Source organism: Hakea prostrata, chromosome 4 (assembly GCF_041222555.1).
Source record: "Hakea prostrata isolate BN-2017 chromosome 4, UWA_Hpros_2, whole genome shotgun sequence".
NCBI classification, from domain to species: domain Eukaryota; kingdom Viridiplantae; phylum Streptophyta; class Magnoliopsida; order Proteales; family Proteaceae; genus Hakea; species Hakea prostrata.
The window spans coordinates 41,761,734-41,789,513 of NC_142603.1; the positions used below are offsets into that span (position 1 = coordinate 41,761,734).

The following is a 27,780-nucleotide window of genomic DNA, read 5'->3' on the forward strand; positions in this document are numbered from 1 at the left end:
ATAATTGGAATGGAGATACTGCCCTTGATTAATTCAACTTGAAAGGCAATTTATGCGATTTTCCCATCTGGCATGGGACACACAAAACTGGTGAAATAGATGAAGGTTGGTGCAGGCCAGAACTGCAAAAGAGAGAGTCCAAAGTTCTCTTCGATGGATGCCCTAATCGGTCATGCCACACTTCTTGAGACACACGTTCACTGAGATGAACAGAGGGAGATGCGGATGGTGGATGGAAGCGATAGAGGCTAGCTTCAATTGATCCTTGAAGTAGAACAGTCCCTTGTTTTGAGATCCTTCACAAAGCACGAACTTGGATGAAATTCCATATAAACATCATTATCACATGAAAATTTACTCATAGAGAGCAAATTTTTAGTAATAGAAGGAACATGTAGCACTTTAGATAAAGTAAGAATTTTAGAAGGCGTTGACAGAGAAGCACTTCCAATATTTTTTATATGCAAACCTGAACCATTACCAATGTAAAGTTGATCAATACCATGGTAAGGCATTGTTGTATCCATGTGGGTTACATTGGATGCAACATGATGAGTGGCACCTGAGTCAGGGTACTAAGAAGGATCAAATGAAGCCGTGGGTCCTGCCAAGAAAGCTTCTGGAGAAGAATTCAACTTGGAGGCATTGTCACCTGGTGCATAGTGAAAATAACATTGCATCGCTGTATGATTAGTTTTGTTGCAAATTTGACAAGCAACCATAGGGGTAGGGAGGAGAGGTGGAAGATGTTTTGCATGTCGACCACGATTGTAGTAACCTCGAGCTCGTCCTCTGCCATAGCTGTGAAAGGGACCACAATTGTAGTTAGTGGGTGGGGGGGATGATCTAGTGGATAGATTAACTTCTGATGAAGGCAAGTCAAGTTGTTGTCTTATTTGGTCTTTGAAGATTTCTTGATTCAGTAGAAGGCCTATGAAATCATCAAGGGGAAGAGAGTCAAGATGGGAGGTAATTGAAGTGGCAAAGGATTTATATTCATGGCCTAGGCCACGAAGCATTGTGAGGATAATATCTGCATCAGAAACTGAGTGAGTCAGCAGCGGCAAGATGATCAACAATAGATTTAATCTTCTGAACATAATCGGCCATAGAAGAGTGGCCTTTGCGAATTTGCAGAAGTTGGTATTTCAATTGCATTATGCGGGCTTGAGATTGGGAGGCATAAGTCCGTTCAAGGGAATTCCAAGCAGTGTGGAAAGTGGTGAGACCAACGATTTGAGAAAGAACACTTTTAGAAAGGGAGGAGATGATCAAAGATAAGATCATCTGGTCTTGCTTGCGCCATTGAGAATATGCGAAGTTAGGAATGGAGGTTGATGTGGGTGATGTGGTGGAGGGATTGGGTATGGTTTGAGAAGGAGCTGGATTGGTTCCATCGACATATCCATAAAGGTCATGTGCATGAAGTAGAGGAAGAAATTGCGATTTCCAAAGGAGATAGTTGCTTCGATCAAGCTTTACAGGTAGGAGAGAAACGATGTTGGTAGGTGAAATCAGAGAAGAAGCCGTGGCAATGGTGGAGCTGGTCCTGAGGATCGTGTAGACGGCGGTCAGAGGCTGAAAAAACTGATACCCAGTTAGAATTTGGTTTGAGAGAGAATTCTTCCACACACAGATTAGTGAGTGGGAGATGTATATTAATATTATATGAATTACAATTCAAATATTTGAATTCAAATATTTAAGTTTGAACTACAACTTGTTTACAATCAAACTCTACAAGTTGTTGATACTTTAACTATAACTCAAAACTTTCTTGATCGGTTGGAGATAAGATCAATCGAGGATAGAGCTAGTTACGGTGGATTTGAATTTAAATTTAAATTTGAATTCAGACCAAAACAAAGGAACAAAAAAAAAAAAAAAACACCCCCCCCCCCGCCCCAAAAAAAAAAAAAAAAAAAAAAAAAAAAAAAAACAAAAAAAGGAGGGGGGGGATTTAAATTTGAATTCAGAGACTAGTATTCTTAAAAGTCCGAAAAAGGGGGGGGGGGGGGGGGCTAGCCGGGCCCTCAAACAAATCTTCAATTGGTTTCCAAATCCAGTAGAAAAAAATCTCACTCTCTTCAACAAAGGAAGAAGAAGAATGGCGATGGCCGTCATGGAGCCGTCTTTACCAGGCGAATTAATGGATGACATTCTCTTAAGATTACCAGTAAAGTCCGTAGTTCGATTCATGTGCGTATCCAGAAAATGGCATTCTTTAATTAGTTCTTCTTATTTCACGACTCTCCATCTCAACCAGTCCAAAAAGAAGGGAACGAGTTCGCGTTCTCTCGTTATCATCTCTAAAATAGATGAAATTTCAATGCTCTACACAGTAGCAAGAGAGGACCACGATTCACGTTTTAAAGTGGGCAATCGGAAAGAAATCTTTTTTCGTTTTCATGATCAGTTGGATCGCGGGCAGTTGGATCGCGGGTATCCTTCCATGCTTGAATTCAATGGTGTGACTTCATGTGATGGATTATTATGCCTCTCTTCATACCTTCCTAACCGTTCTTTTACTGGTTTCTACGTATGTATATACCTCATGAATCCGGTCAATAGAGAAGTAAAGACGCTTCCACCTTTTCCAGTGAAATCTAAGTTTTTGCAGCAACTCTGGGTTGGACTTGGGTTTGAACCCACGAGCGGAGAGTATAAAGTGGTCAAGATTGTGTACTATAAAGATCAACAATGGCACTCAAGGAGCAATGTTAGTGTATACTCTTTGAATTCTGTCACTGATAGCTGGAGAATACTTGAAGATATCCCGGTAGCAGATGCAGCCGCGCCCAGTTTTCATGATCCAAGCTCAGCAATAGTTATCAATGGTGCTGCTCATTGGGTGTTTTCTTCGGGGAAAGTATACTCCTTCGATCTGCTACATGAGGTACGAAGAGAGTTACCATCACTTCCAGTCTTCAGAAGGTATAATCTTTGTGAGATGGGAGGAAGCCAGGTTGCTGCTTTCTGTTACAACCCAGGAGAAAGATCTCCCAAAGTTGAGATGTGGGTGATGAACGAAATTGGTGTTAAGGAACCTTGGACTAAACGTGGAATCATCGATCTTAATTTTCCCGATAGTTGGGATCGTGGACTAGGAAATCTTCTGAACTATTACTCAGTAATAGGACAATGGAACGATGACGAGATTCTGTTCCAGCAGGCTTATAATGGGCATCTAGTTTTGTACAACACCAAGAACAACATGAAGAGGAATCTGGAAATTGATGGCCTTGCAACTACTCCATTCATGAAGATAGGTCGAATTGATGAGAGTCTTGTTAAACTCATAAATTAACTCCTTTTATCCCCAACATTGAGAAAGTAAGTTCAAAGAGTTGCAACATTTTTTTTCTTCTATTTTTTGAATAAATTTATGAAAGCTCTACCTTTTTGTTTTTTTGGCCAAAAGTTCAACATTCATTCATAACCTTCGAAGAAAATACAAACACAAACACTGGACTGGGCAGAGATACGAAAGCCCTCAAGGGTGAACACACACCTCAAGGGCGAAGACAGAAAACACCACAAAGGCGTAAACTCAGTCTTTATAGCAAAGAGCGCTAGACAAAATAGAAAATGTCATACAAGTATAAGAATCCTATTTGCACAAGGTTACACACAAGCGACACAACATTACTTGATCTACGACCAGGGGCGGACCTACTAAGGGGCCGAGGGGGGCCATGGCCCCCCGGATTTTTCAAAATTTTGATTAATTCCCTTCAATTTTGGATTTTTTATATTAATCTTCTTCATTTTTCCACTTTTTTCTCTTGTCACATGTGAAATGTCACTATTTGGCCCCCCCCAAATATTGAGAACAACTTTAAATGTAAAATAATGGGTATAAAAGTCAATCTCTAGTTAAAAACTAATTCCTCAATTCCTATTTATTCTCCCCATTTCTCTCACACATCTTTTCTTCCTATTTATTCTCATTTCTTTCTATAAACGTGGACTAAAGGAAATTTTTGAATAAAAAAATCTTATTAGATATTTAAAATGTCATTTATAATTAGAAACTAACTCCTCAATTCCTATATTTTCTCAATCTCCTCTCTCCTCTTTTTTTCCTAATTATTCTCTTATGTTTCTTTCTTCCTATTTATTTTTCCCTTTTTATAAGCGTGGGTCAAAGAAAATTTGGGGAAAAAATCTTCCCCACAATTAGGTACTCTTTTTATTTATCAATTTATTTATTGTTTTTTTTATTTGATTTTATATTCTTTGTTTCTTTATTTTGTCTAAATTTTTGCTATTTGATTTTATATTATAAATAAAATGTCTATAGTTAGTAAGGTAACTAAATACCATTGGTTGCATTTCTTATCTTAAAAAAAATTTTTAGTTTGCATCGACATTTTAGGGTTGAAGATGTGTATTTTATTTTTTTTGTTGTGCCCGATGCTTTAATTTATCTACATCTTGTTGAAAAAACTATCATTATCACTAATTTACTTATTTTTATCAAATATGTGTGGGCCCCACAAAATATATGTGAATTTATTCCTTAATATAATAAAATAATTCATACGTTGGACCCTCAATGGGTCTTAAGGACCCATACAATATGTGAGCGATGGAAAACCATTGGTGCTTTCCCAATTTGGGTCATTCCTTGGCCCCCCCAATATTGAATCCCGCTCCCGGAAGGTGAAATCCTCCTCACGCCACTGCGCAGCCCAACAATAGGGAACGTTGGAAAAGAGGATGGGTCGCAAGAATCCGGTGGGGAGTGCTCCCAGGTACGACCACAAACATCAGTGGGTCCCACCGGTGAAAAAAAAAAAACTTTCTTTTTATTTTTTCCAAAAGGTGTTTTAAACCATGGGCCCCACTGATGTTTGTGGTCAGGAAGCGTGGGGAGCACTTTGTGCTCCCCGTCAAGGTCGCTGATCCGGACTCGCCGCTGCCAGCTGCCTAGGCAATCGGACGGTGTGGATCCAAATTCGAAGGTTTAATTGTAAATATGATTTTTTATTTTTACATTCAAGTTTGCAAATTTACAAATGAGGACCCTCGCTCTACCCGATGTTGAGGCTCTTTTTCTTTTCACTCTCCGGTTGTCTCAAGTTCGATTATCCCTCTCAAAGATTTACCCACGAAAATATGCTCACCCTTCAACCTTATTTGTAATGGAGAGTTGTTCGTAGGGATCCATGGTGGGTTTTGAAAACTCTAGGCTTAGGGTTTGTAAAATGATGTTTTGAGAAATCTCTGTTATATCTCCACCTCAAGTGCTTAGGTGAAAGATGCAGGGCTGAAACAATCAAATTTTGAAAATGACAAAGCAACAAAACTGGTATTACAAAAATCAATATGTTACTATCTCAATGATTTCTCATGAGTTTTAATTTCCCAATTGTTACTTAGGGTTTCTTCTCACCGTTCGGCTTCCTACGATTAGGGTTGTTATTGATCTCGGATCACACATGCCAAAAGCTCTTGAGGGTATAATCAAGGATGCAAATAGGCCCTCGGTTCTAAATGTTTCCTAATTCAATCTAGGATGACATATTGGATGGAAGAAATTCCTAACCAAAACATGATTCTACCATAAAAAATCTATAAGCAAGAAAATCCGGTTGAACTTTATAAACACAATGAAATCATAATCACACTCCATCAATTTGTTTCTCGTTTTCTTGCCCATATAGTTTTAACTCAATTTCAAGAGATTTAAGAACACAAAATGAGTTCAACAAGCAGGGCTGGATCTTGGCTGCAAGCGTCGGATTCATCATTTAACTTCTGCTTCTTCTTCAATCTCTACCGCTCGTCATTTTAACTTCTACTTCTTCTTGATCTCCGCCGCTTGTCACTTTAACTTCTGCTTCTTCTCCGATCTCCGCCGAAGACTCGAGCTCCTCCTCCTCCACTCACCATCTCCCTCAACAGTCAATGGATTTTATTTCCACTCTCTTTCTCTCTCATTTGTATTTTAGGTGGTGGATGATTTCCATTGAGGGCGGTGATTTCCGACGCTAAAGGGCTTCCATGCGTAAATAGGTAACCTTTTAAAACTCATGAATATAAAAATAAAAATAAAAATAAAAATAAAATTATAATTGCAAGAGCAAATTACACAGTCACCCCAAAATGGAGGCCTTAAAGTATTGACACCCCACTTTATGTTTAAAAAGCACAGAGACCCCAAAATTGAATTTTTATTGGATATATTTGTCCAATTTATCACTGAAAACCTTTCAGACACTGTTTATTATAAGGATATTTATAAAAATAAACAGTAATTTAACTGTTTTCAATGATAAATTTAACAAATATATCCAATAAAAATCAAATTTTGGGGTCTCTGTGCTTTTTAAACATAAAGTGGGGTGTCAGTGCTTTAAAGCCTCTATTTTGGGGTGCCAATGCAATTTGCTCTAATTACAATTAAACCCCTGAATTTTGATCCACACCGTCCGATTGCCTCTAGCAAAATCCCCACCCTTGGCAGTTGGCAGCAGTCGCTGCTGCAAATGAAAAATTCAGAAAAAAAGCCATCACATCTGGGTGATCATTTTAGTCAGTTGAACTGAAACAGAAAGTTTCTTTCATGTAAATGTTGAACATACCTGAATGGTGAACATGAAACATAATCAAGTCCAACCTCCTCTCAAAGGAAATAGATTATGCAGTTTTTGCATGTTCTATCCTCAAATGGATCATTCTATAGAATTCCTTTGGACAAATACACTGGAAGGAAATTTCCAACATCATCTCGACTGTATCCAAATGTCATTTGTGTGAGATCATTAGTCTGAAATTAGAAGAACTCCACTTCCATGGCAATCTATCAATAGGTAATTAAAGAAGTAACTAGCAGAAAAGAAGTGAAAAACATATTGAGATTTACGTTACATCGTATGATGCTTAAGAAAAGTCAATGAAACCTATAAATTGCCAACCCCCATAAGATGACCATATGAATTCAGAAACACATTTTACCTATGCATTAAGTACCTTTACTTGTAGTAAGTGCTTGGGTACAGCCCTCCAAGTGTTGTATGACTAATTTTTTCATTTTGAAATCTCAAAGTATACATGTTCGCTATATTTCTTTCTATCCATCAACAAAAGATATATTTCACCAAAAAAAAAACAAAAGATATATTTATCTCAGTGACTGATGAGCAAGTGAGATACAATTTTCTCCCCTGATTGAATTAAGTCCATTATGTGCTCAAATTGTTCTCACCAAATGGTTCTCAGATGGCATTTAGCAAGTTTTCTATGCATATTGTTCCACCTGTAGTTTTCTTATTAAACTTGCTTTCAAGCTATAGCTAGTGAAAGCTAATTCAATATGTTTGCAGGAATATTGAAAGAACAGTGAATTTCAACATACCTCATCGGCAAGTAAAGCAGCCACCCTGGAAATCTCAATCATAGTTCCTACCTCATAACATATGGAAGTAGCCATCTCAGAGAACACCTACTCAGCAATGCTACGTATTAAACTCACTTGATGTCCTAGTTCCTACACTCAGAAACTTCAATATTTGAGAAATACGACTGCACTAATTTAGTGTATTGAAACATTTTTCCATCCACCCTTTTTCTGGTGAGTGAGTGGACGGCGAAGGTTTACAAAACAGTGAAAAGATTTGAATGGCACCTCATTTTTAGATATTCAGTACAGTATGAGAAAATGACAAGTATTCTATGGTTGTTACATAGGCTTCATTTACTTGGATGGGGAATCTTGAAGGGTATAGTTGAAAACAAAATTGAAACTTCCCAACAAACAGAGATTTTAGCAATGTATCTGACTTACAAATACAGCTGCTACAATTTGTTGCCATTGGCATAAAATGAAGGTGTTGTCATTGTTGGCAACTTAAGTGAGAATATTGAGATGTTTGAGTGGCTCATTAGTTGGGGTCAAATCAAGTTCATTCAGCCAAGTATTGGAACTGGTTCAACAATGATTCTTTTGATATGGTACATCAACATACAATGGGATTTGATATGGTACAGCCACACACAAAAACGTAGTTGTCTTTTTCAATAGTTTTACAAAAAGGTAAGTTCCTTTTTTAAAAACGATTTGGAAAAAAATCAGATTTGAGAAAAAAGATAGAAAGAAAGAAGATAGTGCTGCAACGTTTTTAGAAAAAAAAAAAAAAGAAAGAAAGAAAGAAAGGAGATAGTGCTGCTTCGTTTTGGAAAAAATCAGATTTGAGAAGAAAAGAAAGAAAGAAAGAAAGAAAGAAGATTGTGTTGCAACGATTTGGGAGAAATCAGATTTGAAAAAAAAAATGAAAATGGTGCTGCAACGATTTTGAAAAAGAAGATTTGAGAGAAAGAAGAGAAAACATCGCTGAAAATGATTTGAATCTTTCTTCCTCCATATCTTCCATTTTTCTGAAATTTTAAAAGAGAAGAAGCTACTGCTACTGTTGAAGTTCTGCGTTTTTTTGAACAAAGAGATGTTGCTGCTGTATTTTTTGAACAAGAAAAAAACTGTTGCTGCTGCTTGAAGATCTGTGTTTTTGTTTGAACAAGAAGATGCTCTGTTGGAAGTTGTTGTTGCTGCGTTTTTGAACAAGAAGAAGTTGCTGTTGAAGGAAGTCTTTTGTTTTGCTGAACAAGAAATAAAGTGAAAGAGAAGGAAGAAGAAGCAGCAGAAGAAAAGAAAGGAACATGGTTGTAGTTACTTGCTTTCAAGAAAGATAAAGGGCTGTTGTTAGCCTATCTGAAAAAGGGCAGCAATGGTGTGTTTGAAACAGAAAAATAGAGGTGTAGCAAATGGTTTTTTAAAAGAGGGAAAACTGAGAAAGATTGAAAAGAGAAAAAAGAGTTGGAGAAAAAGAGAAACAAGTATTGTTACCATGCATCTTACACAAGTTGAGGTAACCCGTATTCACAAGTTATTGTCTATTATTTTCTAGGTTATGTTTAATGATGAAGAACCTAGATCATGAATGTAATTTGGGGAACTTGAATTATTGGTTTACATTATGACCTAGCAAGTTGGAGCTTGTCTAGGGGGTTGGGGTTGGTGCCCTTGTCTGAATTGCATTTTAGACTAAAGCAGGGATTGGTGTTCTTGGACTGTTGTAGCAGCCAAAATATCTAGGAGTGTATTGAGTAATATACGAAACCCTAGGTAGGGTATTACTCCGTGGACGTAGGCAATTTGTCCGAACCACGTAAACTCTGGTGCATTTTGTCTTTGGTTTATTTTTCTTTGTTGCACATATTGGAGTGCCTTGATTACAGAGTGGTGGTACACTGTCAGGTAGACTCAGCCACATTGTGGTGTGTGGTGGACGTGTCCTTGTGCAGTTGATAGCTGCGAGAATGTTCTAATTAATCTTGTTCCGAGATTAAAGAAGCTTCACATTGAAGTGAACTTTTGAAGACACTGATTCACCCCCCCCCCTCTCAGTGTCAATCTAGGAATAACACAATTTATCCTCTATCTGAGGTCAAAAGTGACTCTATTATGCTACAAGATTTTGCTCCAGGGAAAATTTTGTTTTCCTTCATTTTTCATACAATCAGATCGAGGTAAAGAAAATTCTTGCTTCAAAAAACATAAATTTTGGTTGAAAACCGATTGTTTATGGTTTTTTTTGGAGATAAGAATTGAACTTTCTGCCTATGTATGTGTCAAAAAGCAACTTTGCTTCTGTTTCCTGAAACAAAGATTGAAGCACATAGACTTAAGTGAAACAAGTTCTAAAAGGGTTATGATGGTCATTTCCATCTAAACATAATGTTTGAAACTTTGAGCTACAAAAACATTTCAAGAAGCAAGCCTTATCAACCATTTTTAAAAGTGTTTCTTGGAACAGAAACAAGAAAAACAGTTGCATTTTTGAAGCAGAAACACTGGGTGGGTTATCAAACGGATCCCAAAACTTTCTTGCAATGCTTGGCCAGTCTACACATATATAAGATTTGGTAAGAAAGGAATAAAAATCATGCCTGGAGTATTCCGACAAGGGGAACAATTATTTCAGGAAGAACTTGAACACGCTGTTTGCTCATAGAGATGGCAACCTGAAAGATTGCACGTGCTTGCATTTTAGTTAGTTCTGGATATGCTATCCCAAGCCTGGACACATTATCAGAAATAAAATGTCAACATCAATCTTTAATGTATCAATACATAATATATTTTCGTCTACAAATCAAGCATGTTTTCAGGATGTCATTCATATTATTGTGAAGTGAATGAACTTGATCCCACTGATCTACAAGTTGAAATTTCATGCAGCAACTATAGGTGCTTAATCTTAAATAAATAACTGGTTTCACAACTTCAACATTACGGTTGTCGATGAAGTCCAAAATTCACTGGCCTTCAGGGTAAATGCACCTACCCTTTATTGGCACCATAACATAGATGCTCGACTCTGGATATGCACCATATGGCAGTTCAATGATGATTTTTAATCTCCAAACTTAAGTTTTAGGACCCGATTGATAACCCACCCACTCTTTCTTATGTCATTCTCAAGACAATGACAGCTCGTCTCTTGAGAATGACATACCGGTAAGTCACTCACAAATTATTTAAAATCCTTACCTATGAATTAAAGAACTTTGAGAATAGGAAGCAGAGAAAAGAAAAAAAAAATTTAACAATAGGGATTTACTGTTTTACTGTTACAGTTCAAGTCAAGTGGAGTTTAGGTACTTTCTTATTCCCCTAGTTTCTTCCTTGTCATTGTATATAGTCGCCAACACTGCATGGAACACTCAATTCCATTGATCCCTTTTTCTCTCTCTCTTTTTTTCTTTTTTTTTTTTTTTGGGGGGGGGGGGGGGGGGTTTACAACCATATGTACCCAGTTTGTTGTATAAATTTCCCAAGTCTGATACAAGGTTACAGTGAAGTAAAATATGAAACTAGAGATTTGGGATTGCATTGTTAATGCTAATTTATCCAAGTACTTTTAGTACTCTCACCATGCAATAGACATGGCCTGCAGTCTTATGCAAAGATTAAGAAATCAGTACTGAAGGTTGGAGCATTTGCTGGCAAGTCCAATCCTATCCAGTAGATCAGACTGAACCAGACAAGAAACAATTATTAAAATGATATGAATGGTGATCCATTCCCACCCTGATCAGATCGTTCCAATAGATGGCTAGTACTTCAGGCACTTGATATTTACACTATTAATGAAGCCACTTTGTCCGCAGGATTCAACAAGTTTATACCTTTTATATATTTTCATACTGAAAAAATCCAATCAATGCCTTGGACCTCCCCCGGGATCCTGGCTGCTCCATCAGCATATCTCCTACTGTTATCAGAGGTGGTTGACAATACCACAGACGTACTGGATGCAGAGAAAACTAAAAATTTAGCAAGTTAACTAAGATAATAGTGGGCATCATACCTTCTACCATGGAAACCAAGCATGGGATTTACTTCTGAGAGATTCTCAACCTTTGAAAATACCTCCTCTTCAGTCGAGCAAGGGTCAGAAGCTAGTTTGCTGATCATCTGTTCAATATCACCCTCTCGCAAAAATTTCTGGAGAGAAGGTTCTAACAGCCTGATTTGTCACAGGAAGACCTGAAATTTCAACACTAACTCTGATATAGCTGAAGAATGAACTGTAAAAATAGACTAGAAATAAAACCAAGGCATCATGCTGAATTGTAAATACCTAAGAAATAAACTCTAGTCAAAGAGCAAATCCCAAATATCCAGCAATGCCATTCCCTCATTAATTCCATGAAGATGCCCAAATTCACCAAAAATGGAATTTGATAGCAGGAAGGTCAAAACTATACGTTTAGCATCAGTTCACTTCATAAGTGGGCATGCCCACAAGCAAAGCAGAAGTCAGTCAGTATATGCAACAGGACTACGAAAGTAAAATAAGTCAAAGCATCTAGATACACAACATTTTGGATTTTTATTTGCGGCAGCCGCTGCTGCTGGCAGCAGCGGCTGCGATCGCGCCACGTGCGCAAATGTAAATCTGACGGTTATAAATATAAGTGTGGATGTAAATGTAAATATGAATTGTTTTTATTTTACAAAATCTCTACTAATTTTTTTATATTTACAAATACAGATCCTGTTCACCAACTCCGACTGAGATGAATTCGATTTGGATTTTTAGATTCTCCCCTTTTTCTTCCTCTCTTCTTTTCCACTTGATGGATGAGGCAGCAGTCAAATAGTTGAGGGCATTCCTCAATGTCTATTTTTCTCTCTTCAATCTCATAGCAGTGTCTTCCAACTCCAGCAGAGCTTGTTGCTCCATGGGATCACCTTCAAAAGTACTGCCAACAAAGGAGAACGGCGTGGGAAACATATTCCGCCTCAAATCTTTGGTGTTAGCCTCTAGTTTACCATTCACTCGGTTAGAATAACGGATAATATTAACATTCTTCATGTAGGTCTCGACATCATTGGCTAGGGTTTCGAGAATATTGTCGCTGTCCGGCGAGGGTCTATCTTCCATCCAACTGACCTTGCCGACCAAGTAAGGCCTGTTACGAACGATTGTGAAACACGGAATCTCTCCTGCCCTTTGCATGTTATATAGAATCGGTCATCGAGGAGGCGTTCGTGTTTGATAACCTTGCCGACGCAGCAACATCGAATTGGATATCGGTCTGGAGAAGGGTGTGCATCATGATGCGATGTCGGAATTCAAAGATCTGCAAGGCAAGGATGGATTCAGGGAAGAGCACCAGCGGGAAAGGGAAGAGAGGAAGAAGAAAGTGGGAGAATCAAAAAGCCCTAAATCGAATTCATCTTCCTGTGTTCCCTGTGTTCAGGGAGTTTATTTGTAAATTTTAAAAAATTAGTTCAGATTTTGTAAAATTAAAAAAATTATATTTACACTTATATTTCTGCCCTTTAATTCATAACCATTAGATTTGCATCTGCGCACATGGCGCGATCGCAGCCGCTAGCTGCCAGCAACTAGCGGCTGCCGCAAATAAAAATCCCAACATTTTCCCCACCCACGGGCAACAACAGCTGCATGTGAGGTCATGCCACCTCTGACTGTCAAAAAACCAGCAGCTGCATGCATTCCCCCAACATCCTCTGGGCTGGTCTCTGTCCTCACCTCTAGACAAAAGTAAACCAAGGTCTTTTAGGAAATAATTTGGTCCCAGACTCCCAGTAAAAGATCACAGTAGGCTCTTTGCCAGTAGGTTCTTGGAGATAATAACTTTAGATGGCTATTTAAGGATTCCTTCTTCTAAAATAAACAGTTTTCTCTATTAAATGCAAACAAATGAAATATATTAAACAATAAGAAGAAGTCAAACAGAAGGCACCCATAAGCATTATTCATTGATAATATGTAATTATCCAAACTATAAAAGTACAGGGGACAATAGTAAGTAAGTGCATTTTTCCTTTGGCAAATTAATGTGTTGATTGGAGCATGTCTATGGTTGTCTTATCAAAGGAATTGCATTCTTCTCCATAAATTTGATATAGTGGGTCATTTAATTTAGGGCCCTTTTTGTATCAATTCTTATTTTTTGACTTTTTCATGTTTGCTTTGGCAAAACTATTTTTTTCAACCCTTTGGACATTTTCATCCCTACATTAATATGGTCAATTTTAGGGTTAAAGATGTCTATAGGGATGAAATCATTATTTTCATTAGTTTCATAAATTCAAATTCATTTTTAGCTAGTATTGTTAATAGAAATTTGAGTGGCAACTATGGTAAAAAATTTTGGTTATAATAAGTGAAAAAAATAATCACAAACCAACCGGGTCAAACCATGGTCAGCTCGGCTTACTCCGGTCAGGACCAAACGAGAAGTTAACCCAGAGATGTCTTGGGGACAAAGGAACTCGATGGTAATGGGAAGAAACGTGATCCCCCTAGATTCGTGATGGGCAATCGTGCCCAAAAAGGAAAAGGCAACTGACTCAGATTAGGAGATTAAATCCTACGATTGTATGATGATTGGGGACAGGGGCGGACCCACTAAGGGGCCGGGGGCCATGGCCCCCTTGGATTTTTAAATTTTTTTACTATTTCCTTATCTTTTTTAGTTAATGGGTATAAATGTCATCTCTATTTAAAAAAATAAATCCTTAATCCCTTATTCTCCCCTCTCTTCTCTCTCACATCTTTTCGGATTTTTGTTCGCGGCAGAGCGGACATCGTCCGCCCACTACCGCGAACGCGACACGTGTTCGAAGGTAATCTAACAGTTAAAAACTCAGTGCGGGGACGTAATCGTAAATTCAAAATTTGTTTTACATGTGAGGTTTTAAACTTTTTAAATTTACACTCAAACCCCTCTAAATCGATGAAACCCCATTCTCGATCAGGAACCCTATTTTCGTTCAATGAAGAAAACGCTGTGATAAATTCTCCTTCTCCGGCGACGGAAACGGCAACGGCATCGAGGGTAGCTACTGCTCCTAAACCAAACGACACAGCACCTACTCTAAGGTAAAAGCCCACTCTCGATCAGATTTAGGTAACCCTATTTCGTTATAGCAAACCATTGCTGTGATAAACCAAAGAGATTTATCGTTTTGGTGATATCTGGTATTCCGAACAGTACTTGAAACATATGGACCCATATTATACTGGATAAACCTATTTTTCAATTGCTAAAACTAAATGGTTTGCTTCTTTCCCTTTTTATTCTTTTTCCTGTTGCTGCAACTTTGATTTGATTTGCTTTATAATGAAAGGGATGTCTTCGGATAAGCTTTAATTACTAGCTGTCTTCATTGCCCCGTGAAACTGTGAAACAACCTTTTATTGCTTGAAAGACCAGAGGATATCTTTTCTGCTTTACAGGTTGAGCAGTTGGAGCAAGAGGTAGATGAACTGCGGCAGGCCCTTATTCTCCCCTCTCTTCCCTCTCACATCTTTTCCTCCTTTTTATTCTCCTTCTATAAACGTGGGTTAAGGGAAATTTTTGAAAAAGCCATTTCTAATGGAACTAACTCCTCAATTCCTATTAATTCTCCTCTCTCTTCTCTCTCACATCTTTTCTTCCTATATATCCTCCTTCTATAAACGTGGTTTAATGGAAATTTTTGAAAAAAAATATATTATTAAATATTCAAAATGTCATTTCTAATGGAAATTAACTCCTCAATCCCTATTTATTCTCTCATATCTCCCATTTTCTCTCTCCTCTTTTCTTCTTATTTATTCTCTTCTGTTTCTTTCTTTTTATTTATTCCATAAGTGCGGATTAAGGAAAATTTGGTAAAAAATCTTCTGCACAATTAGGTTCTCTTTTTCTTTTTCAATTTATTTATTTTTTTTCTCTTTTACTTATTTTTTATGTTATTCTTTATTTAATTTTATATTCTTTGTTTTTGTATTTCTTTTGCAATTTTTATTTTTTATTTTATATTGTAAATAAAATGTCTATAATTGTAAGGTAACTAACTACCATTGGTTTGCATTTCTTACCTAAACTTTTTTTTTTTTTTTTTTTGCAAATTTTTTTGGGTTAAAGTTACGTGTATTTTTTTTAACTGATGCTTTACCTTGTTGAAAAAAAAAACCAATAATTTACCAATTTTTGTCAAATATATGTGGGCCCCACAAAATATATGTAGGCGTATTTCTTAATATAATAAAATAATGGGTAAATATCACTTACCTCCCCTCTTAGTTGGACAAATAGCACTTACAGAGGGGGGGGGTGTTTGATATGTTCGCTAGGTAAGAGGGGAGGTAGGTGATATTATCCAACTAAGAGGGGGTGTAAGTGTTATTTGTCCAACTAAGAGGGGAGGTAAGTGATATTTACCCTAAAATAATTCGTAGGTGGGACCCTAATGGGTATTATAAGGGCCCACACAATATGTATGACGAAAAAATATTGGTGCTTCCCCAATCTGAACTTTTATTATTCGCCCCCCCAACTATTGAATCCTGGTTCCGCCCCTGATTGGGGAGACTCGTGAATTGATCTAACGGTAGGAAATAAGAAGTGAACCATATAGAAGACAAAGAATAACCGGAAAAAAAAAAAAGAATAACCCGAAAAGAAGGTAATCGAATCGTTTCCCTACATTGAATCTTTCAATTTAGTTCTGCAACTTGATATAACTCTTTTGTAGTGCTCTTATTGAATCTTTCAATTTAGAAGCAAGCCTTATCAACCATTTTAAAAGTGTTTCTTGGAATAGAAACAAGAAAAACTGTAGCATTTTTGAAGCAGAAACACTGGGTGGGTTATCAAATGAGTCCCAAAACTTTCTTGCAATGCCTGGCCAGCCTGCACATATATAAGATTTGGCAAGAAAGGAATACAAATCATGTCTGTAGCGTTCCAACAAGGGAACCATTATTTCAGGAAGAACTTGAACACCCTGTTTGCTCATAGAGACGGCAGCCTGAAAGATTGCACATGCTTGCATTTCAGTTAGTTCTGGATATGCTATCCCAAGCCTGGACACATTATCAGAAATAAAATGTCAACATGAATCTTTAATGTATCAATACATAATATCTTTTCGACTGCAACTCAAGCATGTTTTCAGGATGTCATTCATATTATTGTGAAGTGAACGGACTTGACCCAATTGGTCTACAAGTTGAAATTTCATGGCGCAACTATAGGTGCTTAATCTTAAATAAATAACTGGTTTCACAACTTCAACATTACGGTTGTCAAATTCACTGGTCGTTAGGGTAAATGCACCTACCCTTTATTGGCACCATAACCTGGATGCTTGACTCTGGATATGCACCATATGGCAGTTCAAGGATGATCGTTAATCTCCAAACTTAAGTTTTAGGACCCGTTTGATAACCCACCCACTGTTTCTTAAGTCATTCTCAAGACAATGACAGCTCTCGTCTCTTGAGAATGACATACTGTTAAGTCACTCACAAATTATTTAAAATCCCTTACCTATGAATTAAAAAACTTTGAGAATAGGAAGCAGAGAAAAGAAAAGAAGATTTGAACAATAGGGATTTACTGTTTTACTGATACAGTTCAAGTCAAATTGAGTTTAGGTACTTTCTTATTCCCCTAGTTTGTTCCTTACGTCATTGTATACAGTCGCCAACACTGCATGGAACACTCCCAAGGTTACACAGTTCCATCGGTCCCAATTTTCTTTTGGCACTGATCCCTTTTTTTTTTTCTTTCTTTTTTCTTTTTTTTTTTTGGGGGGGGGGGGGGGTGTTTACAACCATATGTACCCAGTTTGTTGTATAGATTTCCCAAGTCTGAGACAAGGTTACAGTGAAGTAAAATATGAAACTAGAGATTTGGCACTGCATTATTAATGCTAATTTATCCAAGTGCTTTTAGTACTCTCACCATGCAATAGCCATGGCCTACAGTCTTATGCAAAGATTATGAAATCAGTACTGAAGGTTGGAGCATTTGCTGGCAAGTCCAATCCTATCCAATAGATCAGACTGAGCCAGACAGGAAACAATTATTAAAATGATATGAATGGTGATCCATTCCCACCCTGTTCAGATCGTTCCAATACTAGCCTTCAGGCACTTGATATTTACACCATTAATGAAGCCACTTTGTCCTCAGGATTCAACAAGTTTATACCTTTTAAATATTTTCATATTGAAAAAATCCAATCAATGCCTTGGACCTTCCCCAGGATCCTAGCTGCTCCATCAGCATATCTCCTACTGGATGCAGAGAAAACTAAAAATTTAGCAAGTTAAATAAGATAATAGAGGGCATCATACCTTCTACCATGGAAACCAAGCATGGGATTTACTTCTGAGAGATTCTCAACCTTTGAACATACCTCCTCTTCAGTCGAGCAAGGGTCAGAAGCTAGTTTGCTGATCATCTGTTCAATATCACCCTCTCGCAAAAACTTCTGGAGAGAAGGTTCTAACAGCCTGATTTGTCACAGGAAGACCTGAAATTTCAACACGAACTCTGAAATAGCTGAAGAATGCACTGTAAAAATAGACTATGAAATAAAACCAAGGCATCATGCAGAATTGTGAATACCTAAGAAATAAACCCTAGTCAAAGAGCAAATCCCAAATTACCAACAATGCCATTCCCTCATTAATGCCATGAAGATGCCCAAATGCACCAAAAATGGAATTTGATAGCAGGAAGGTCAAAACTAAACATTTAGCATCAGTTCACTTCATAAGTGGGCATGCCCAAGTAGGTCTTCGCTTCTTTCATGATGAAGTTGTACACTTTGTCTAACCCTTTAGACCCGTCCTTTGTTGATCCTCTTTTCCCGGGTCTAGACAATCTTTCAGAGCTAGAATGTATTAGTAGTCGTCCATCTTGGATGAAATCAAGCAGGTGGTTTTTTTGATGGGTCCATACAAGGCGCCGGGGTTAGATGGTTTCAACGCTTTTTTCTTTCAAAATCACTGGGATCTTATTAAATCAGATATTTGTGAGTTTGTAAACCAGTTCTTCACGGATTTGGCTCTGCCACCGGATTGCAATCACACATTGATTTGTTTTGTTCCCAAAAAAGACAATCCTAGGGGGGTTTCGGATTTTCGGCCTATCAGTTTGTGCAATGTGACTTACAAGATCCTTGCTAAGATTCTAGCTGGTCGACTCAAACCTCTCTTCAATAAGATTATTTCTCCCCTTCAGGGTGCTTTTGTTCCTGGCCGACAAATTACGGATAACATTTTTTTGGCCAATGAAAATTTTCATTTTTTGAAAAATACTCGAGGCAAGATGGGCTACGTGGCTCTTAAACTTGACATGTCTAAAGCCTATGATAGAGTTGAATGGAATATTATTTCTCACCTGTTCTCTAAGCAAGGATTTAATCTGCATTGGTGTCGACTTGTCCACAAACTTATCTCCACTGCCTCCTTTTCAATTAAGTTGAATGGAAACCCGTACCTTTGGTTTCAGGGATCTAGGGGACTCAGGCAAGGGTGTCCACTAAGTCCATACCTTTTTCTTCTAGTAATGGAAGTCTTGTCTCACCTCCTAAATGAATACCGGGCTTTGAATCTATTCAAAGGAATTAAGGTCTCTCGAAATGCCCCGGAAGTGTCACATCTCTTCTTTGCTGACGACACATTTCTCTTCTGTCGTGCAGTTAAAGAAGACTTACTTTCCATTAAAGCTATTTTGGAGATTTTCTCTGATCTCATAGGGCAAGAAATCAATATTGAGAAAAGTGAAGCTTTTTTTAGTAGCAATCAATAAACAACTAAGAACACAGCTGACTCAGGTTCTAGGGATTAAGGAAGGTAAGGATCATACGGTTTACCTGGGTACGAATCTGTGGTGTGGAAGAGCAAGATCAAAAAATCTTCAAGGGGTGTTAACTAAGGTAAGCAATCGACTTGCTGTCTTTTGCAGGAAGGGAAGTTCTGATAAAATCGGCCCTCCAACCGGTAGCACAGTACAAAATGCAGTGTTTTCGATTCCCCAAATCTATATGCAAACAGATAGATTCGCTTTGTCAAAGATTCGGGAAGGACATCCCAGAGAAAACCAAACAATTAACCTTAATCCCTTGGCGATCTTGCTGCAAGCCAAAGAATCATGGTGGTCTGGGATTCCGAAGGATGGAAGAAAGGATGGAAGAAATCAACACGGCTCTCCTCTTAAAACAAGGATGGAGACTCATCAATGAACCTGATACGCTATGGGTCAAGGTACTTAGAGATAAATACTTTCCCCATTCCTCAATATTTGAAACGAAGGTCAAGCGGAAAGGTGGATCGTGGACACGGAAAAAGTCGTGTAGTGTGTTCCATATCCTTGAAAAGATGGTACATAGAGAAATCGGAAATGGAATTCAAACCTCATTCTGGTTTGACCCATGGAGAAGAGATTGCCCAACAATTGCAAAGGAGAACCCGGGTATGGATTGTTGGTTATCAAAAGCTACGGTAGCCGACATCGGCAACATTGTCAGGTATAACAAGGAGTGCCTGCAAGGACTAAACAACACCAATTTGGTGTTATCACAACTAGCCAATCTCTCACAGACCCATGAAGAGGATAGATGGGTTTCATTGCTATCAAGTTCGGGTGAATTCTCAACAAAGCTAGCGGGAGAATTTGTGAGGAGTCAACAGCATCAACTTGCTGACTCCGAGGAAAAAAGGTGGTGGAATTTCTTTTGGAAGCTCTCATTACACCCAAGATTTAAAGTTTTTTTTTCTTCTGGCGTTTGGTAAATGCAGGAATACCGGTCAAAAGAATACTGGGACAGTGGGCGAAGAATGACACGGGATGTGTATTGTGCAGAAAGGAGGAAGAAACGATCTGGCATCTGTTCTTCTCTTGCGAATGGACGAAAGGAATATGGGCTGCTGGAACACTAGGATTGCGAACTGAAGCTATTACTCAGGAATCAATCCTTGATTGGTGCAGAAATGCTATATTAAATATGCCAGCACCAAAGCAAACTAAACGGTGAACTCTTTCCTACTTTATTATCACATGTTACTTTATATGGATGGAAAGGAACAAAATATGCTTTTCAAAAGAACAGCCTAATCCACATAGGGTTATGCATAATATAGACCGATGGGCTAACAACTTACAACTAAATCCTATGCCACAGGAAAATTTGGAACAGAACACTAGAGCCAATGGTGGAAATGTTCTTAGTAAATGGTGTGATAATAAAGTTGTCCTTAATAGTTATGTAACAATCAAACTAACCACTATGTTATGTGCAGGGGTATATCATGAACTATTGAAGAAAGCAGGATGGTGCGTGGGGATAGTTTTGGAAGGGCGTCTCAGCTACTTGGATACAGGACAAATAGCTAATGGTGGAGAAATGGAGGCACTACTTAAGGCAGTTACAATGGGACTGGAATATGCTAAAAAACACAAAATTACGATACAGGAAATTTGGTGTAATCAAAAGGCAGTGCTGAACCAATTAAAGACTCCTTATTCTGCTTGGCAGATACATTTAACACCTTTTTTTGTTAAGACCTTATTGAACTACCCTAGATCATCTTTTGGTAATTTTAAATCCCCAGCACTACAGGAATGGTTTAGTAAGCTAGCTATGTTGGCCATAATGGACAGCAGGAACTGTAACCAATATGAATTTCTATCTTAATTTAAAGTTTTTTTACTATAAAAAAAAAAATAAAATAAAAAATAAATAAATAAATAAAGTGGGCATGCCCACCAGCAAACCAGAAGTCAGTCAGTATATGCAACAGGACTACGATATCTCCTCATGCGCAGAACCAATGCCAAGTCTATTTTGTCATTATTTCCCTAACCAACCAACAGTTTGCACAATGATTGCATGATTTGATCAATTTCAGTCAATAGCATTCATCACTCCCCAATGAGACCCATACATTAGCCTGGGATCATACATTTTCTTTAAAGCATATAAACATATAAGGAAAAAATAAAAGTACAATCCATTGGACGAAAGATTCCTCCAAAATCAGATCTTGGTAAGGCAATAGTAAGTCAAGCCCTTCTGCCTTTTTTCGGGTGTCACAGCCATTATCATTTGTCTCACTGCCTTTATTCTCTCCTCTGATGCAAAGAACTGAGACCCCAAACAGCAGGGGGAATCAAAATTTGTGCCACATGAAGTTATATTTAAGGATCATAAGTCCCAAATAATTTTTTATATTAACGGTCTCTTCTTTTTAGGAAAACAAAGAAGACGACTTTTGTTGCAAAAAATCATGCATTTCCAAGATTTTGTAGTAATTCTGAGACTGCATTCTATGTCTTACCTTCTCAACAATAAAGAAGATAAAAAAATGATACTAAAATATAAAAATAAAAATAAAAAAAATTTGATATCTACCATATGCTCTATCCTACACAGTGCAATCCCTTGTGCACCATTATTTCTTGCTGTTTGAGCATCTTCTGGTGTGTCAGCATTTGCCATAACCTCTGACCCATAATTACATTCATTAGTTGGTGATTTTATAGAAAGTTGCACGTACAACTTGAATAAATGAGTTCTACCTTGAAAGACCTTTATCTCATTGACCCTGAAGATGAAGGTTTACAAGTCACCACTTATAGCTGAAGAAGCGTCTACTTCCCTATTATCACATCCCCTGTAGATCCATGGAGTGAAGGCCACTCACCCTCCTTAATTATCTTGTCACCAGTTTTCTTTTCTTTTCTTTTTTTCTCCTGTAGGCAGAAACTGTCTAGTACTTCTCATACTAACAAAACAGAAAATGTCAAGGCTTCACCTTCTCTAATTCATTCACACATAAGTCAGAGCATCTAGATACACAACATTTTCCCCACCCACGGGCAACAACAGCTGCATGTGAAGTCATGCCACCTCTGGCTGTCAAAATCAGCAGCTGCATGCATTCCCCCAACATCCTCTGGGCTGGTCTCTGTCCTCACCTCTAGGATATTTTGGTCGTTCGGGAAATAATTTGGTCCCAGACTCCCAGTAAAAGATCACAGTAGCCTCTTTGCCAGTAGGTTTAACAACTGGCATTCTTGGAGATAATAACTTTAGATGGCTATTCAAGAATTCCTTCTTCTAAAATAAACAGTTTTCTCTATTAAATGCAAACAAATGAAATATATTAAACAATAAAAAGAAGTCAAACAGAAGGCACCCATATAAGACCATATGCTTTTACAAGCATCATGGTTGAATCACTTAAAACCAGGCAACTGGAAAAATGCAGCGTTGGGAGATCCTTCAAACTAAAAATTAGCTCAATCAGATAGCATGATGAATGTAAAATATCACATTCTTGTGAGAAGCTGCAAATGTTTACAGTTATAATTAATTTTAAAGTCTATACGCCTGGATGATTTCTTGGCTAATGTACCCTACATTTCCGGAATTTTCAGGTATAATCTTGGACAATCAAGAGTTTCACAAAAAGAAAAGGGTTCATGTAGCAAACAGCTGTGACAACTGAAAAAACTCAACATAACAATAATTATAATTCATTTAGCTACCATTTCATAACCCACCTGGAAGGGGGGAACAAAGGAAATGAGAAACTTGTAAATGATAATCAAATAATAATAACAACATACTTGAACCATTGAATTAAGAAACTATAACGAATACAAACCAAATCTCTAAAGAATAAGAAAAGAAAAGAGTTTCAACTTCATAAAAACGGAATTTCTTACAAGATGAAAGACCCAGAGGAATACCTTGAGAGGAGGATTATCAGGAGCCAGAAGTTTTGGTCTGCAAGAAGAGAAATATACAACTAAATTGCACTTGATTACTTTTATGTGTGCTTATGCTGTAGATTAAAGAATAAATGGACTTCAATCCTGACCACCTATGACATCTTTGGAAATTACAGATACCATTCAGCATGCTCTCAATCTGCAGACGGAGATAGAAACTAGGAGCATTCTGAGAACTGCAAAGCCAATTACGCCCTTCTCGAGTTCTTGCATCTCGCCTTAAAAGCAGCCTACAACTTCGGCTCCATCTCCTAAAAGAACTCGTCCATAAGTCTGATAAGCAACTCCATTTGCCATTGAGCCTAGCCCACACCCAACAAAGAAGCCCTGTTTCAGCCTCACTCCAAGAGAGCCCAATTCCAGCCTCAACCCAGGAGCAGCAAGCTAAGCGTGTGAGGAATCCACCGGCATGGTTGGAAGACTATAAAACTTAGTCGTAACTGAATTCTTCGGGGATTTTATCAAAAAGGAAACTGGAGCGTAACCAATCCATATGAATGATATCAAGATATTTTTCTCCTCTATTACTTTCTTCGGGAGTCACCAATTACTCGAAAATTGCCCTATTCTTAAGCTTGATTCTGGATTGCAGATTTAAGCTTATCATTTGGTGTTTTCATTGAGAGAAACTTCGATCGGTGCTGTAACATGAAGAACGCAGAGCTAGCAAACATTGTCAAAGCCATTCAAGCGCAATTGGAAGGGCGCATTTGACAGACCATGGGTTACACACCCAATTGGAGATGCAAGGAGCATCAATCGTCCATATGACTCAACAATTCCAGTCATACATGTTAAAAATGGAGGAGCAAATGGCTGAGCTACGATTGTCTATCTAGAAGTCGGTTGAGACACCGTCTGCAACAAGCTCGAAGGGGCCGATCATTCAAGAACCAGGTATTACCAAGGTTCGACATGTCGTCCTGAGTCGCTGTGTCAGACCCTGGCGATACGGCGACTCAAGCGACATGTCGCCAAAAGTCGGGCGACATGTCGCTAAAATCGAACCCCTATTATCATGACTCATGAGTTGCAGGTAGATTTCTTCTTCTAGTCTTCCCTACTTCCTCTTGAACTTGACTCAAGACTTCATTCGTTGGTCAGCAAAAGAAAATAAAAAACAACTTACTTCTTCATTCTGCTATGGAACTGAAATACCATCCCACAGAGACCAAGCTGCTGTTGTCATCAAGATTTATGCCTCTGTTTCTTTATCTTCTACTCTATCATATCTTGATTCCTGCTGCTTTTGTTCCAGAAATTGTCTCAACACTCCAAATTTTGTGTTCAACAGTCCACCAATCTCACTCTTGAAGAACTCGATTGTTGATATGGATCCATCGCCGACGAACATTCCAGTTCTGTGTTGCAGATTGGCTCCCTTATCAGAGACCGTCACCAGTTCCGTCGCTGTGCATCAGTGCATGTCGATATCGAGCAACCGCCGTTGCCGTTGATGGAGCAAATGCCCCCTTTGAAAGACCAAGAGCTCCTCACCGCGATGAAAAAGGGTTAAAGACCATCGCTGAGTTTGCACAGATTCGACAGTCGGCGATATATCACCGACAATTTGTAATATCGGTGTCGCTGGGGGGTATCGTGTCGCCCCCCAGCGACACGTTGATTTGTAATATCCGTGGGTATTACATCTAGATCTGTAATTCCTATTCAATCTTCACAAAACAAAATTGATCTCATGCCGCTACTAAAGTCGATGAAGATGGAGATGCCCACTTTGATGGCACTGATCCAATTTACCCCTCAATATTCTTAATTTAGGATATTCTTAATTTAGGATTTACTTTTAGCTTTTATTTATTGTTCTCCCTTCCCCTGGGTCTTGATCAGAAATGGCTACATCTCTTTGGTTAAGGTTTCCTTTCCTTTTATTACTATATTATTTACTTTCTGCAATTTCTTTTTCAGCATTTATTTATTTTTCTCCTTTCCCCTACTTCTCCATCCTTGATCAGGGATGCCTACAATGCATCTCTTTGGTTAAGGTTTCTCTTTTCCTTTTATTACTCTGTTATTTACTTTCTGCAATTTCTTTTTCTCTAATATCCGTTCTCCAGTGGGTTGTAAGCTACAGCAAAGGATCCACGGTCAAAGTCATTATAATTATACTCCCCTTCCCTAGATCCAGAGCTGACACTCAGATCACTTACCTTTTATTTTTATTTATTTATTATTCGCATATTTTTCTGCCATTACTAATTATGCGTTGGTTATGTTTGCTTTATTTTTCGTCTCAATTCGATCGCATTAGATGTATGGATTATGATCGTTCGTTTAGTTTAATTAAATAATTAACAAATTTGAATCATTGCATTCTCGCATTATCATTAAGAAGTTAATTTCTAAAGTGGAATATCTCCTTGAGATCGACCTGTTAGCTACACGATACCGTGCAAGTTCGGTTACATTTAATTTCGCAAACACTCACAATCAAAAATATTAGAAGAAAAAAATAGAGAGAATAGATTAGAGAAGAAAGAGATTAAAAACTAACCTTGTAGAAGAATAAACAATGGAGAAACTTTAACAGATTCTTGGGATCTTCCTTGGCTTCGAAGAGGAGGTTCTAAGCTTCTTCCCACGTTCTCGAGAGGCTTAGGAACATAATGGAGTTGAAATCCACGAAGTTCTAATATATAGAGCATCAAAAACCCTAAAAAACAAAGTTTTACAAAATTGCCCCTGACCCTGTGGGACTCTCAGCAGGGTCTGTCAGGTCTGATCGACCTAGATGAGCAACCCAGGTTGATAGCAAGCCCAAAAAAAAGATTTCAAGCTCTAAACCTCAAAATTTTCATTGGGGCTTCTCCCAACTCAAACAAGTGACTTACCTAGCATTGAGGGACTTTCCAAAACATGTCCAACTAGGCCTCAAGTCCATCAACCAAGCTCTTCAACATCAAGATGCATTTTCTTCTCCAAATCAGATAAGGTTTCCAAATAGGGAACTCCATCATCAATCTCCATTGCTTTTGAGTCAAACACCATGTCTTCCGCTGAGATGGCCTACAATGTCTTCTTCCTTCACTTCGGGTTTTCAGATCTACACTAAGAGAGAGGTCTGACCTGACTTCCTAGACCTTCCAAAGATATCAACACTATACTCAAAGTCGAACTTCAGGATCAAACATCAATCAAGTCACTTCTTCATCCAAAACAAATAGAGTTTCCAGGTTAGGTGGGATTTCACACATATCCCTAGTCCAACAACTTGGCTAAGGTCTTGGGCTTTTTCTCACAATAGAGGTAACCAACTATTCGTTAGTTATAGCTCTTTTGAAGCTGTGAAAGCCACTTTATCGTCCAGATCTTTGATAAGGATGGAGATGTTGTTGAAAAGAGTGATGAAGTCTCGGATATACTCTAAACGCCCTTGCTTGAGGGCCAGCAAGTTGTCCTTTGTCTTATCATTTTTTATTCTACTTTTAAATCTTGCCACAAAGGCATATCCCAACTCCATAAAGCTGTGGATGGAGTGTCTGGATAGCTGGAGAACCAGGTTGTGGCTGGTCAGTTAATGAGGCTGGAGAGCATCTTGATGGGGTCCCCTCCCCTGCACATAGTCATAATAGACGTGAAGTGACTAATGTGCGCTATAGGATCTGTTGTCCTATTATAGGATGTAATAATGGGGGTACAGAAACCTACCGGTAAAGGTGCAATCATGATCTTTGGTACAAAGGATCCTAGCTCAGCACAAGTTGAACTACATCAGGAACCTTTTTGTCTAATTGAAATAGATGTTTGTTCATGTCCTATACCTGATGATACAGACTGTCGTCACGAACAGACGCAGAAGCCTTAGAGACTCTATCATCAAGTAGTGGACCTTGGACTCAGCCACACGCTCCTTTAACGTTCGGCGAAGCTTTGAAGCATGATGCAACCTCACCCCAACTCCAGGAAAAGTGTGTTTGTCTACATGGGTCCCTAATTTGTCAAAGACAAATCTATTTCCCCACCTTCATCCGCAACCTTGGTTTTTCCCTTGCCCTTGCGTTTTGCTTATTGAGCGTGAAGCATGTTTGCTTCACTTCCTTGTCATTATGACTGGCAAGGGAAGGAATCGATGTTCTAGGCAAAACAAGAGCAAGGTAAGCAATCACATTAATCTTTGAACATTTAAATAAAATTAATTAGAGTTCCATCTGTAGTAGAGCTATAGAATGGGCAACACTCGAAATGCCTATGCAATTCCCCAATAGGGTTTTGATAAATGGAAAAACATAGAATATTATTGCTGGTCCATACCTTCATTGGCAATGAAGAAAACCTTACTAGCATCTCTACTTTAAGTCGCAAATATTTCACTTGGCCCAATTTTGTCAATTTGAAATATTACTAAAAACCCAACATTAGGTTTCCATTAACTTTGACTTTGAAATTATGATTTTGCCCATGGGCTGAAGGGGGTAAAAGGAAATGTAATTTTTTTTTTATAATTTTACAGCACTTCATTTAAAATTTACAAAAGAATTCCCTATTCAATTGATTCACTTGAATAAGAAGAGCATAACCACCTCCCAATTTTGACTTCCACCGCCAACCAAAAATTAAAGAAGACGATCACCAACTCCCTTCACCTCCAATCTCTAACTTCTATCGCTGACCAAAATGTCAAATTTGTTCTAACGACTT

At 38.1% G+C, this 27,780-nt stretch overlaps 1 protein-coding gene and 2 pseudogenes across 1 annotated transcript; 1 reads left to right on the forward strand and 2 right to left on the reverse strand.

Moving 5' to 3' along the window:
• The first annotated feature begins 2,113 nt into the window (after positions 1-2,113).
• On the forward strand, positions 2,114-3,307 carry LOC149018917 (F-box protein At3g07870-like). Its single transcript, XM_089154011.1, has one exon. It carries the CDS (start codon positions 2,114-2,116, stop codon positions 3,305-3,307), a length of 1,194 nt encoding a protein of 397 aa, XP_089010137.1.
• Positions 3,308-6,631: 3,324 nt separating this feature from the next.
• Positions 6,632-27,426, reverse strand: LOC149018918 (pyruvate, phosphate dikinase, chloroplastic-like; annotated as a pseudogene).
• Positions 12,051-12,705, reverse strand: LOC149018919 (uncharacterized; annotated as a pseudogene).
• Positions 27,427-27,780: the final 354 nt, after the last annotated feature.